Source organism: Lacerta agilis, chromosome 9, assembly GCF_009819535.1.
Source record: "Lacerta agilis isolate rLacAgi1 chromosome 9, rLacAgi1.pri, whole genome shotgun sequence".
Classification (NCBI taxonomy): domain Eukaryota; kingdom Metazoa; phylum Chordata; class Lepidosauria; order Squamata; family Lacertidae; genus Lacerta; species Lacerta agilis.
The window spans coordinates 24921706-24933845 of NC_046320.1; the positions used below are offsets into that span (position 1 = coordinate 24921706).

A 12140-nucleotide genomic window follows, 5' to 3' on the forward strand; every position below is an offset into this window, starting at 1 on the left:
AGGCGGAGGGGGCATAACACGGTGGGCTTATGCGTGCTCTGCTGCCATGCGTGATGACCCAGAACACAACCCCTGCACAAATCAGGAGTTCACTGTACATTGAAAATGACTTAAGTATACGGATGATTTACAGTCACAAAATATACATGGTTATGGTAAGGTGGATGTGTACGTGTATGCATATTTTGAAGATGAGCTAGATTTTTAAGGGTTATCTCTTATTTCAGAGCATAACTGAGGATATCTTCTACCTTTTAACATCACATCTACCTAGAACAGATCAGCTAACCTTTATTCCATGTTCTAACTTTGATCTGGTCACCGCTGAACCTAAGCAGATCCTGGCTAGTTGGGGTGACTGCACTGCAGGATCGTGGATTAGCATTGGTGGAAAAGATTGCATACATGCAAAGCTCTGAAATTCTTGAGAGGTATTTGATGGGAATAAGCTTGGGGGGTTTTCACATACATAGAATTCTTCTTTATTATCCTTTATTAACTGCTAGGTTTTTTTGGTGGGATGGAGGTCTTCTTTGTTTGTGGTAGAAGGCTGCTCTTTATTTTTGTTCAAATGAGAAAGGAAGAGTTGGAGAAAGACATGGAATAAATGAGTGCATGTAGTCTCTCTTTCTTAACAACTGCACACAGGCACTGACTTGGAATTTATTTCATGCGCCAAGAGCATGCGCATGAAGGAACACAGTGCCGTTCAGCTGCCTAGCTTCTCTGTATTACTAATGCGAGTGCCAGAGCAAGAAAAGTGACCCGCTTTTAATGAGGAAATTGCGCTCTGGAGGCTTGTCTGAATTAGGAAAACATATGAAATGTTGTATATTTTATCTCTCTACACACTTTGACCTCTTCCTTGGGTGTTGCTGTTCCTCCCACCACCCCCAACCTTCACCAGCTGTGTAAAGTTTGATGAAGGCCACATTGGGGGAAATGTCAAAATGTGCTTCAAAGTAGCTGACCGGTGTATTTTCCATGTGTGGAACAAGTGAGCTCAGAAGCATGCATCCAGCCAGCCATAAAATATACTCAGAAGATTTATAGGCAGTTTTTTCAAGTCTTAAGACAATGAAGGCTGCAAGGGTGTTATCTCAGTATGCTTAAATGCCTCTGCTAGCTAAGTTTTTAAGTGGTGAGAAATGTAGTCTAGCAGCTAAAATAAGTGTTCAGGGAAGTGGCCTACCTTCCTGCGACATTTGTCAATAGTCATTCCCATGTAAGTGGGATGGGGTGGACCATAATCCAACTTCTATTGTCTCCCCAGATGCTTCTTTCTCCATCTCTCCCTTCTAGCCTTAAATGGCCCGTGAGGCGTATCACGTAGATAGGACAAAAGCAGGAGACAGTCAGGTAAGTGCAGAGCTCAGCTTTGGAGGTTTATTTGCTGTATCTGTAATCTGAACAAACTGGGCTGCTAGGGCAGCTTGCAAGATCACGTTAATGAAATAACTGCACCAGGAAATGAGTTGGGACCCAAAGCACGTGCCTTAGCAAGGACTGATCTGTTCTAAGCAGATGTGATGTTAAAAAGTAGGAGATAACCTCACTTGCATAGTTAAACAACTGGCTGCATTTTGAACTACGTACTTGACATTTTTGCACAGTTTTGGTAACCTAGTGGTTACCATAGAATTCACAATAGTTCCCAGATCATCATTTTCTAGGAGTGACCATAACTAAAGTACCACCCTAAGTAGGTATGAGGCACTTTTGGCCACGATGACCACCATCTGAGGAGCCCAGAAGCGTCTTGCCCTAGGGTAGGTGTGGGGAACCATTGGCCCTGTAGATGTTGCTGAACTACAGCCCCCCCCCCCCGGCTATTGACCATGCTTGCTAAGGCTGATGGGAGTTGTAGTTCAGTGACACCTGGAGGGTCAAAGGTTCCTCTCTCCTGCTCTGGGGCCTAGGCAAGTGGCTCATTGTGTGGTAAATATGCTTCATAAGGCATATATTCAGATCTTGGCATATCTTTCCTCAAACTGGAAATCCATACTCTTTAGTGTGCAATTGGGATAAACATTGCAAGTTTCCATACAGTATATTTTAACTGTGCGCTTTATTCTGGATGTAATGGAGAGTTGTGGTCAAGTGTACATCCAACGGCCAGAACTTCCTTGTATTTGGTGTCCCTTAAAATAGGGCTGGGTGCTACTTTACATTCTGGAATAGTTCCAGCTTCTGAACAGATCCAAGTTCCCTGAATCCTATAATTAGAGTACAGATTCATCTGAGCAATTCTATCTGGTCACACAAGATAATATCCAGACTAATGAAATGATTGTGAATCTGGAGAGGAAGGCTGAGTTTGTCACTGCTGCTTAATTTTGAAAATCACGTTTCGCAGCTGTAGATTTAGTGTTTTCTGTTAAGCAGAAAGTTGTACCACAGATGTGGAGGCAGGGAAAGCAGTGGAAACTGAGGTTTATGAACTCCTATTTCACCTGACTTCTGGCAACACCTGTGGTCTTTGGCCCAGCACCTGCCCCTTCGTCATGTCAACTAGAGTCAGCTGTCTAAACTAGGATATTGGCCAGGCAAAATCAAATGGGGAACATGAAGCAGGAGTAAGTGGATGGGTGGGGAATCTTGCGATACAACGGCTCTAACCTTGAAACGGAACCCAAGAGAAGAACTGGTAAAAGGCTTGTTGGCCGCCAAATTTCTGTTTGTATACTGCAGGGCAGATTAGGTTTCACGAATCCAGCATGATTGCAGGCAAAGACAGAGAAAACTGGGCTGTCCCTGTAGTCTGGCAAGGCTCATTGGGGCCCACTTAAAAGTAGCTTATGGAAGTCTTCTCCAAGAGGAAGTGGGGTTTTCCCTGCTTGGGGTTGAGGAACAGAGAGCTTATCTGGTTCATTTGATTCCTGTGAAGGAAACTCTTTCAAGGCAGAGCTCTTTACAGAACAGCACCTGCCTGTTCAGGGGGAGAGGATACTACAGATTAATACAGAAACACTGCATTGTGTAAACTGATCCTTCTTTGAATAAGCTGCTGCTTCTGCCCTGACAGCGATTCATGTTACTGGGATGCTGAAGGATTTGCTGCCACAGTCATGGGTGTGAGTTCTTACCAGGAAGCTACGGAGGGCTTTCGTTGCACACAGCTTTCCATGGAAATATGTTCACAGGGGCAATAGAGTCATGTGGCTTGGAAACCTTTTGCAATGCAAGAACCTGATATAAGTATGTGCTAGTATGCTGCGCCAATTAGCTTAAAGCAGTGATGGCCAAACTTGGCCCTCCAGCTGTTTTGGGACTACAGCTCCCATCATCCCTAGCTAACAGGACCAGTGGTCAGGGGTGATGGGAATTGTAGTCCCAAAACAGCTGGAGGGCCAAGTTTGGCTATCACTGGCTTAAAGTGTGGTGCCAGTTCCACAAATGCCACTCACTCTTGCTTTAAAGGCCCTGATCTGGCCTAGTATATCTTTTACCAGTTGTGACTCTTACACCCTAGCATAGTTTTACAGTTTGCCCATCTACCTGAAGATATCAGGTACTTTAAGGTAAGGGCATATGACCTGAAAATGGCTACAAAACTTAGAGGCTAACTCGTAAGATGGCAAAACTTACTACATTATCATGGAGGGTGGGTATAGATAGGTGTCATTACTGCAGTGTTTCTACTTAAAACATTTTCCCAGCTGCTGACAGAAATTGAAACTAACGTAAGCGAAATACCAGGTCCAGTTTCATTTCTAATTTCTTCTCTACACCAGTTTCAATTTCTGTGTTGTTTCCATTTCTGACAACATGCTCAGCCCCAGAAGTTGCACTTTCTGTATGTCATAAGGGTTGCTAGCCAGCAAATAAGGTTTACTTGAATTGTTCAGAGCAGCTTGAGGAAAACTTTATGGATGCCACAGGGATAGAGCAATTCCAGATATGAAATCAGTCTCAACTGATTTTACGGTCTTTTATAGCATATGAATGGGCGCAGATCTGCTAGAAGGTAATATCCTTCCTCCAAACTTACAATATGTAGCCAACAACAAATGCTCTCCTGCAGGAAAGTCCTGCACCCTGCAAGACTGATCCTTCCACTGTTGAGTGGAGACAAGGATCCTGTGGGGCAGGGCATCTGGCAGGGAGGAGAGTTGTGTCATGGGCCTGCCTTCTGCCAGAAAGATGTGGTGGCTGTCACGTAGGACTTGGTCTTTTTCTCACATTGCCTGCTCTTCCTCCTTCCTACCCTCCCTAACAGCCACATGTTGCTCAAGGCCAATCCAACTTGACTTCCAGTGATAACGTGTCTGGGTACTATAGCCAGGCGATATATATTGTCTGAAACCTGTATGGCATTCAGATCGTAATACCGGTTTCAGACATTTTGAGCTGGCAATACGTTGTGGTGGCCGGGGAGTTGTGATGTATTCCCAGTTCAAATTGCCTGTAGACAGCAACGGTGCAGGCAGGCAAGCAGATGGAGCCTGCCTGTGCCTTTGAGGAAGCCCCCTGACCCTCCAGCTCACGTGAGCTGGAGCGGTATGGGGGCTCACTCAGCTGAGGGGAGGGGAGAAAGAAGCAGCCGAAATATATTCCACACATTGTGATATGTCAGCACATCATGGCATTTAGCTCATGATATATCACGATGTTGAAAACCAGATATCGCCCAGCCGTGGTGTGTACCCAACCTGCCCAAGGCCCTCCAGATATGCCCAGTTTGACTTAGGCCTCGGCCCAAGCCAGTGTACACCCCTAATATACATTTGTTAAATGAACATGGCACTTATTCTGTCTGGCAAAGTATGCTCAGGTCCAGAAAAGCTTTCTCACCAACTAACTTGCAATTGCTTGCAAGACGGCTAAATCAGAGCTAGTTGTTTGAAATTCAGCAGCAGCAGCATCTCACCTTTGCCTTTACATTTTGTTCGTTTGGCCACAGTTTCAGAGGATAGCTTTATGCTCAGCACAGATCTTTTGAGCTCGGCCTCCTCCCTCCCTGAACGTAACTATATCTCCTGCCCATCACACCACCTGTTCTGGGGGTGAATGTGCAGAGATCCTTGCATATTGTCAGGCACTTGCCATGATAATAGAAGGAATCTTGCCAAAGCATAGAGAAGGTGCTGACTGCAGTGCTGTGCCACAGCTGATAGGCGCCTGGGGAGAGAGACAGATCCGGTGGCTGCAGGATCCTGGAATTTGGAGAGGCTAGGCACTGTGGCTTAAACCACTGAGCCTAGGGCTTGTTGATCAGAAGGTCAGCGGTTTGAATCCCTGCGACGGGGTGAGCTCCCGTTGCTCGGTCCCAGCTCCTGCCCACCTAGCAGTTTGAAAGCACGTCAAAGTGCAAGTAGATAAATAGATGGGAAGGTAGTTTCCGTGCGCTGCTCTGGTTCACCAGAAGCGGCTTAGTCATGCTGGCCACATGACCTGGAAGCTGTACGCCGGCTCTCTCGGCCAGTAATGGGAGATGAGCGCTGCAACCCCAGAGTCGGACACAACTGGCCCTAATGGTCAGGGGTCCCTTTACCTTTACCGTGTCTAACACAGGGGTAGGCAACCTAAGGCCTGGGGGCCGGATGCGGCCCAATCGCCTTCTCAATCCGGCCTACGGACAGTCTGGGAATCAGCATGTTTTTACCTTTTATTTAAAATGCATCTCTGGGTTATTTGCGGGGCCTGCCTGGTGTTTTTACAAGAGTAGAATGTGTGCTTTTATTTCAAATGTATCTCTGGGTTATTTGTGGGGCATAGGAATTCGTTCATCCCCCCCCCAAAAAAAATATAGTCCGACCCACCACATGGTCTGAGGGATGGTGGACCAGTCCACAGCTGAAAAAGGTTGCTGACCCCTTGTCTAACACAAGGGCTTTCTCTTCTTCGGGGGGATGCAATGGCGGCAGCGATGTCAGTGTGGCACATGGGTTTACATTGGCACTCTTGAGGTATTTCCTTGGTGGCCTTTGAATCCAACCACCCACTGGTCCCTTGGTCATAAGGATGGTCGCCATTCTCTCCCTTGAAAAGTATATAGAGCTGAATGAGGGATTTAGAAAAATCATGCTCTTCCCCGCTTTCTCTTTATGCCCTATGTGTTTTTCAAAGCTCAGATTAATTCTAAAGGATCTGACTTTAAAAAACAAAAAACAAAACTTGGATCACCTGGGAAAGCAACATTTGTTTGCACTCTGTGTGTCTTTCTTTTGTGTGGGGCTGATCCAGGGGAGGAGGGAGTTGAGCACCCACAACACTTGTTCAAAAATCCAGAGTCCTAAAAATGTTGATGATCCCTGGCTTACTTGAAAGCACCTACTCATAGAAGCCTAGTCTGTTTTGTTCACTTACGTCAGCACGTTTATTTTGTGACAAGGATTCTGCCATGAAGGTGAACCCTTTATGGAGGGATATAGTGTGCCAAAAGGCTTTTTGTATATAATGCCACGTTGCTTCCTTCGTTCAACAGGAAGAAACTGAATGGCTCCTGGCTGTAGAGGATAACGATTGCATCTATTTCTTTCTTTACACAACTCACTTAATCCTCTTGCTAACATATTTGCATGTATGCGGACTGTTTCTCAAGTTACAGGTATAGTTGCCACCAAGCAGTTCCTCTGTATGACGTAGTAGGGCTGGGCAACATATATATCGTCCAAAATCTGTCTGAAGTCCATATCATGAGATTGGTTTCATAATTTTTGACCTGGCAATATAGTGTAAATCATTATGCGTGCGTGCGCTTTGCCAAAATCACAATGTGGGGAAAACAGTGAAGCCAGTCAATGTGTCTCTCGTTTCCTGCAGCCCCTGTTAATTCTGGCAGCTCAGCTCTCCCCTGCTTCATGCAGAGGGCAGAAAATCAAAAGAGCAGGTGCCGATTATGATGCAGGAAAAACTGAAGCCAGCCAGTGCCTCTACATAGTTCCATCCTTATTTCAGACATGATACTATATTGGTATATTGTGATGATATATCATGATGTTGAAAACCAGATATTGCCAAGCCTAGTATGAGGGGCTTTTCCTCTTTGCAAAAAAGCTGCACCACTTTCAGCTGATCCTCAAAAAAACAGGGCTTTCCCCCTTTCCTCCTCTAAAAACTAGGTGCGTCTTATGTTCAGGTGCGTCTTATGGCTCTTGCAATCTTACCTACCTGAATCCCACCTGTATTTGTTGATCAGGCCTGAATTCACTTCTATATTTAGCCATGATCTCTCCAGTACAGCATACCGTCTTGCTTTCTTACAGTATGACTTACTACCCATTTAGAGGCAGAACACATTCCTAATTCATGAAATATATGATGTCTAAAATTACATTGGCTTCATTTTACTGACATATTACATTGCAGGTTCATCATTTATTCTATGGTATTACCTTTAGCTTTTATTACTTGCTCATCAGTCACTGTTACAGAATATGATGTTGAATCTATGATTGCAGCCTTCCATAAAGTATAAAGCAAATAAAAATAGATGAGTGTATTTCATCCAAAGTGTAAAGTGCACAACAACCTGATACTCCATGTTTACTGAGAAGTGAGTCCCATTGACTCATGCAGAGTTCTCAAATTAAGAGGGCCTAGGATTACATGCTTGCTCAGAAATCCCCCTGAATTTAAAGCGACTCACAGCATGATCCAAGGCATGTTTACTCAGAAGACTCATTACGCCCATTAATGTAATGCCCCAATCCTATACATGTGTCAATTGAACATGGCGTGCTTTGTTTTGAGTAGACATGCAGAGGATTACAGGCAAAGTGTCATCAACTTCTGTTAGGAAAAGTTTAGCAGATGCTTAAGTCTTTCAATAAAACTTGTGAGACTCAAGGGGTACTTCAATTTTAAACTTCAGCGTAGGTACATGGTGTTGCAGTGAAAATCATCTCCAGTGAACTGTTATAAAATACAATATAGTGTAGAACAATTGCTTGTAAGATAAATTGTCGGAAAGGTCTAGCAAGAATGCCCTCCAAAGAAGTAAACTGCGATTAAAGCCTTCCAGTGCAGTCCTAGAGATTGGTTCTCTTGAGGTCAGCAAAGTGGGAAGCCATGCATTGCTGACCATCTTGGGCCTGCGCTGTAGGCAGAGACTTTGTTCAAGTTTCATGTTGAATATTACCATACAATTTATAGATAAATATTTTTTTACATTAGCATGATAGGTAATTTCACTTCTGTGTATAATGTAAAGTAGTGGTGGGAATCAAGATCTGGTGAGTGGGCTGGATCCTGAGCTCTGAAGGCAGCCCTGTTCAGGGAAGTTTTTAATGCCTGATGTCCTATCGATTTATTTATTTATTTATTTATTTATTTATTTATTATCATCTTTATCATTCATTCTGTTGGATAAGAAGAAGAAGAAGAAGAGACTCAACTGCAAAGGAAGAAATTGGGAGTTCACTCTTAAGTGTGCTCCTAATTCTTCCCTTTAACTACATTTTGACGTTCAAAGTGCAGCTTGAAGTTTTCTGGACTTGATGTCATATATGACATAGGAAAGGAGGGCGTGCGCGTTTTGCTGAAAACAACATGGTAGGCCAACCTGCGAGAGCTAATTAGGTCCATGCACCAGAGTTTCCCTGCTACTGATGTGAAGGAAACACATCTGGCTTGTCAAGTAATTGAGCTGTGCTTTCTCTTCTTGCAAAGGTAACAATGCCAGTGGAAAGAATGCGAATGCGGCCATGGCTGGAGGAACAAATAAATTCAAACATAATACCGGGTTTGAAGTGGCTAAACGAGGTAAGGCATGTCTGTGTTTTTAAACATTATTGTGGGCCCATGAGGTGATAAGAAAACAAAGGAAAACACCCAATTAAAACCAAACCTTTGTTTAAACAAAACTAAGGAATGGAATTAAAAACCCATCAAAAGCCAGGTGAAATAAAACATTTTTATAGCCTGCATGAATCTAAGCAAAGGGAGAACCAACCCGATCAGTAAAGTAGACAGTTGATACATGGTACATTCATAATGCCACAGAGTGATTTGATGCTAGGGGAATTAGTCCAGCATTAGGATTCATCAAACTCTAATTTGAGTGTAACCAAAATTGGAATGAGTGTAACCAAAAACTATGGTTGGTCAGAAAGACTTGATTTAAATCACTAGTCAGTAAGACTTTATTTATTTATTTATTTATTTATTTATGGAAAGACCCATTCTTGCTGGTACAGTATAATCTTAATATTTACAACCAGATGAAGGTTTCATTTTTGGAATAATAAATTTTCAGAGTAGTTTTTACAGTTATATAAAAATTACTGATTTGGTTATACTATTACAAATACATATACAGATAATTATTAAATTATTGTAAGGTTTAATAAGTTAACTATATTTGGACAATTTTCTGCTGCACTTTATTGGAAGGAGAAAAATAATCATTAGAAACAATTTAAACAATTTATTTAACTAAAACAATAACATTATAGCCTATGTATCCATGTTTGTTAACTAATGTGGTTAAACAGTTAAAAAAAATTATTTTGGGGCACGTCCACCACATGTGATAAAAGGTTCCTTCTTTCTCTTTGCACTTCCAACATTTGTTATCTGAGATATGATACATTTTTGCAAGTTTTACAGGGGTTAAATACCATCTATATATAATTTTCATCATATTTTCCTTCAACAGTATGCATGCCGTAAATTTGTAACTTTTCTTCCATAACCTCTCCCAATCCTCCAACATAATATTATGCCCCACATCCTTAGCCCAATCAATCAACCTGTTCATCTTTCGTGTGCCACTCCAGCAGTAAATTACTGTATACTTTCTAGAAAGATTTTTTTTGTCTTTGAATCCAACAATTTGGTTTCCAACCTGGATTTATCAGCTTGAAAACCAGCATTCTTATTGTCTGCCTTAAACATTTCATTAATCTGATGATATTGTAACCAATCATTTAACTTATCTTTAATTGGATCATATGGCTTTAACTTAAACTTATTTTCCTCTTCCAACAGTAAATCACTATATTTCAACCACTTAGTTTCCATGTTTACCCTTTTCCGTGCCTTGGCTTCCAATGTAGAGAGCCATCTAGGTGTTTTCCTTTCGAGCAGGTCTTTATATCTATTCCAAACATTAAACAATGCTTTCCTAACTACTGGTATATGATTTTTAAACCTTCTATGTGCCAGAATCTTATCATACCATAAATAAGCATGCCAACCAAACACATTGTCAAAGCCTTCTAGATCCAGCAAATCAGTATTTTCCAACATAAACCAATTATTGAGCCAGCAAAATGCTGCTGCCTCATATGGTAGGGAGAATCCGCCTCTTTCTTTACTATCTGTTAGTAATTTGTATTTAATTATCGGTCGTCCCCCCCCCCCGCCATATTAATTTGGATAATACCTTTTGCCATTCACTAAAACATTTCACATTATCAATAATAGCCAGTACCTGAAACAAAAACAAGATCTTTGGCAATACATTCATTTTCACTGCGGAAATTCATCCTAACTAAGATAGTTTCAAGTTTGACCACACCTCAAGATCTCTCTTAATTTCATTCCATAACTTTTCATAATTATCTTTATATAAATTCAAAATTTTAGAAGTTAAATTTACTCCAAGGTATTTCACTTTCTTCGAAAATTTCAAACCTATGGTGGTTTCCAATCTAAAAATCTCATCTGTTATGAGGTTTTTTTTTGTCAAGACTTTGGTTTTACTCTTATTAAGCTTCAGACCTGCAAACTGTCCAAACTCTTGTATCAATTCCAGAGCCTTACTAGCACTGGTTTCAGGATCTTGTAATGTCAGCACTAAGTCATCAGCGAAGCCTTTTAGTTTATACTGTTTTGACCCTACCACAACTTTCATTTCTTCATTGTCCTTTAACATGTTCAGGAGTACCTCCAGGACCGAAATAAAAAGCAGGGGGGAAAGAGGACACCCTTGCCTGGTTCCTTTTCCAATTCTAAGTTCCTCTGAGACCACATTATTAACAATAATTTTAGCTTTTTGATTAGAATAGATCGCTTCAATACCATTTAGAAAGTTTTTGCCAACTTCCATATTTTGTAAATCATCTTCATAAAACTACATGAAACATTATCAAAAGCTTTTTCTGCATCAATGAACATCAATACGGCTTTACAACTTTTTTTAGATTCTAACATTTCTAAAATGTCAATAACATTTCTAACATTGTCTTTCATATGTCTTCCAGGTAAAAAACCTGCCTGATCTTTGTTTATGACCTCTGACAAGACTAATTTAAGTCTTCTTGCTAGAATATTAGCAAATATTTTGTAATCCACATTTAATAAGGAACTTGGTCTATAATTTTTTACTTGCGATCTATCTGTTTCTGGCTTAGGAATCAGGGTAATAAAAGCTTATTTCCAGGTCTCCGGTGCCTGCCCCCCCCCCTTAAAATTGCATTGCATACACCCATCAAAGGTTGAATCAACCAATCTTGCAAAGTTTTGTAATACTTGGATATTAGCCCATCAGATCCTGGAGCCTTCCCAATTTCCATTTGGCTTATAGCCAGTTCCACCTCATGTCTCATGATCAAATTGTTAAGTAGGGTATTATTATCCATAGGAATTTTCTGCAGACCTTTGGAGTTCAGAAACTGTTGAATTTAATTTTATCTTCTTTTTCCTTTGTATAAAGCTGTTTATAATATTTCTGAAAATTCTTCCTAATCTCTGCAGGGTTTTCAATATTTTTCCATCCACAATGATGTGTGTCAACGTATTTTCCTTCTGTCTCTTCTTCAGTTGCCAAGCAAGTAATTTTCCACATTTGTTAGCCGATTCAAAGGACTTTTGTCTCATCAATTTAATCTTCCATTCAATCTCCTGGTTGATAATTTGAGAATATTGAGATTGTAAAGCTTTGATTTATTTCAAAGTCTGTTGACTCTTTGGGTTACTTCTAAGTTTCTTCTCTTTCTCCTTCAGTTGAGACAGAATCTTGTCTTTGGACTCATTCTGAGTCTTTTTCCGAATTGAATTTTGTTGAATTAGAAAACCTCTCATAACTGCCTTACTTGCGTCCCAAATGTCCCTCAGATCAGTCTCATATTTTCATATTTAAATCAAAGTAATCTCTAAGGGTCTTTGGGGCTTTCTTGACAATCTGATCATTCCTAAATAAGGCATCATTCATTCTCCATCTAAAAGAACCCTGCAGATTTAGTTTCAATTCT

At 41.2% G+C, this 12140-nt stretch overlaps 1 protein-coding gene across 1 annotated transcript in view; it reads left to right on the forward strand.

Annotated features, from left to right (window-relative positions):
• The window catches only part of IRF2 (interferon regulatory factor 2), a 40837-nt gene that overhangs the window by 16525 nt on the left and 12172 nt on the right, over positions 1-12140 (forward strand). The window contains exons 2-3 of the mRNA XM_033159771.1: positions 1274-1359; positions 8614-8706. Of these exons, the coding sequence (XP_033015662.1) occupies positions 1309-1359; positions 8614-8706 (144 nt within the window). The 5' untranslated portion in view covers positions 1274-1308. The remainder of the gene's footprint in view (positions 1-1273; positions 1360-8613; positions 8707-12140) is intronic.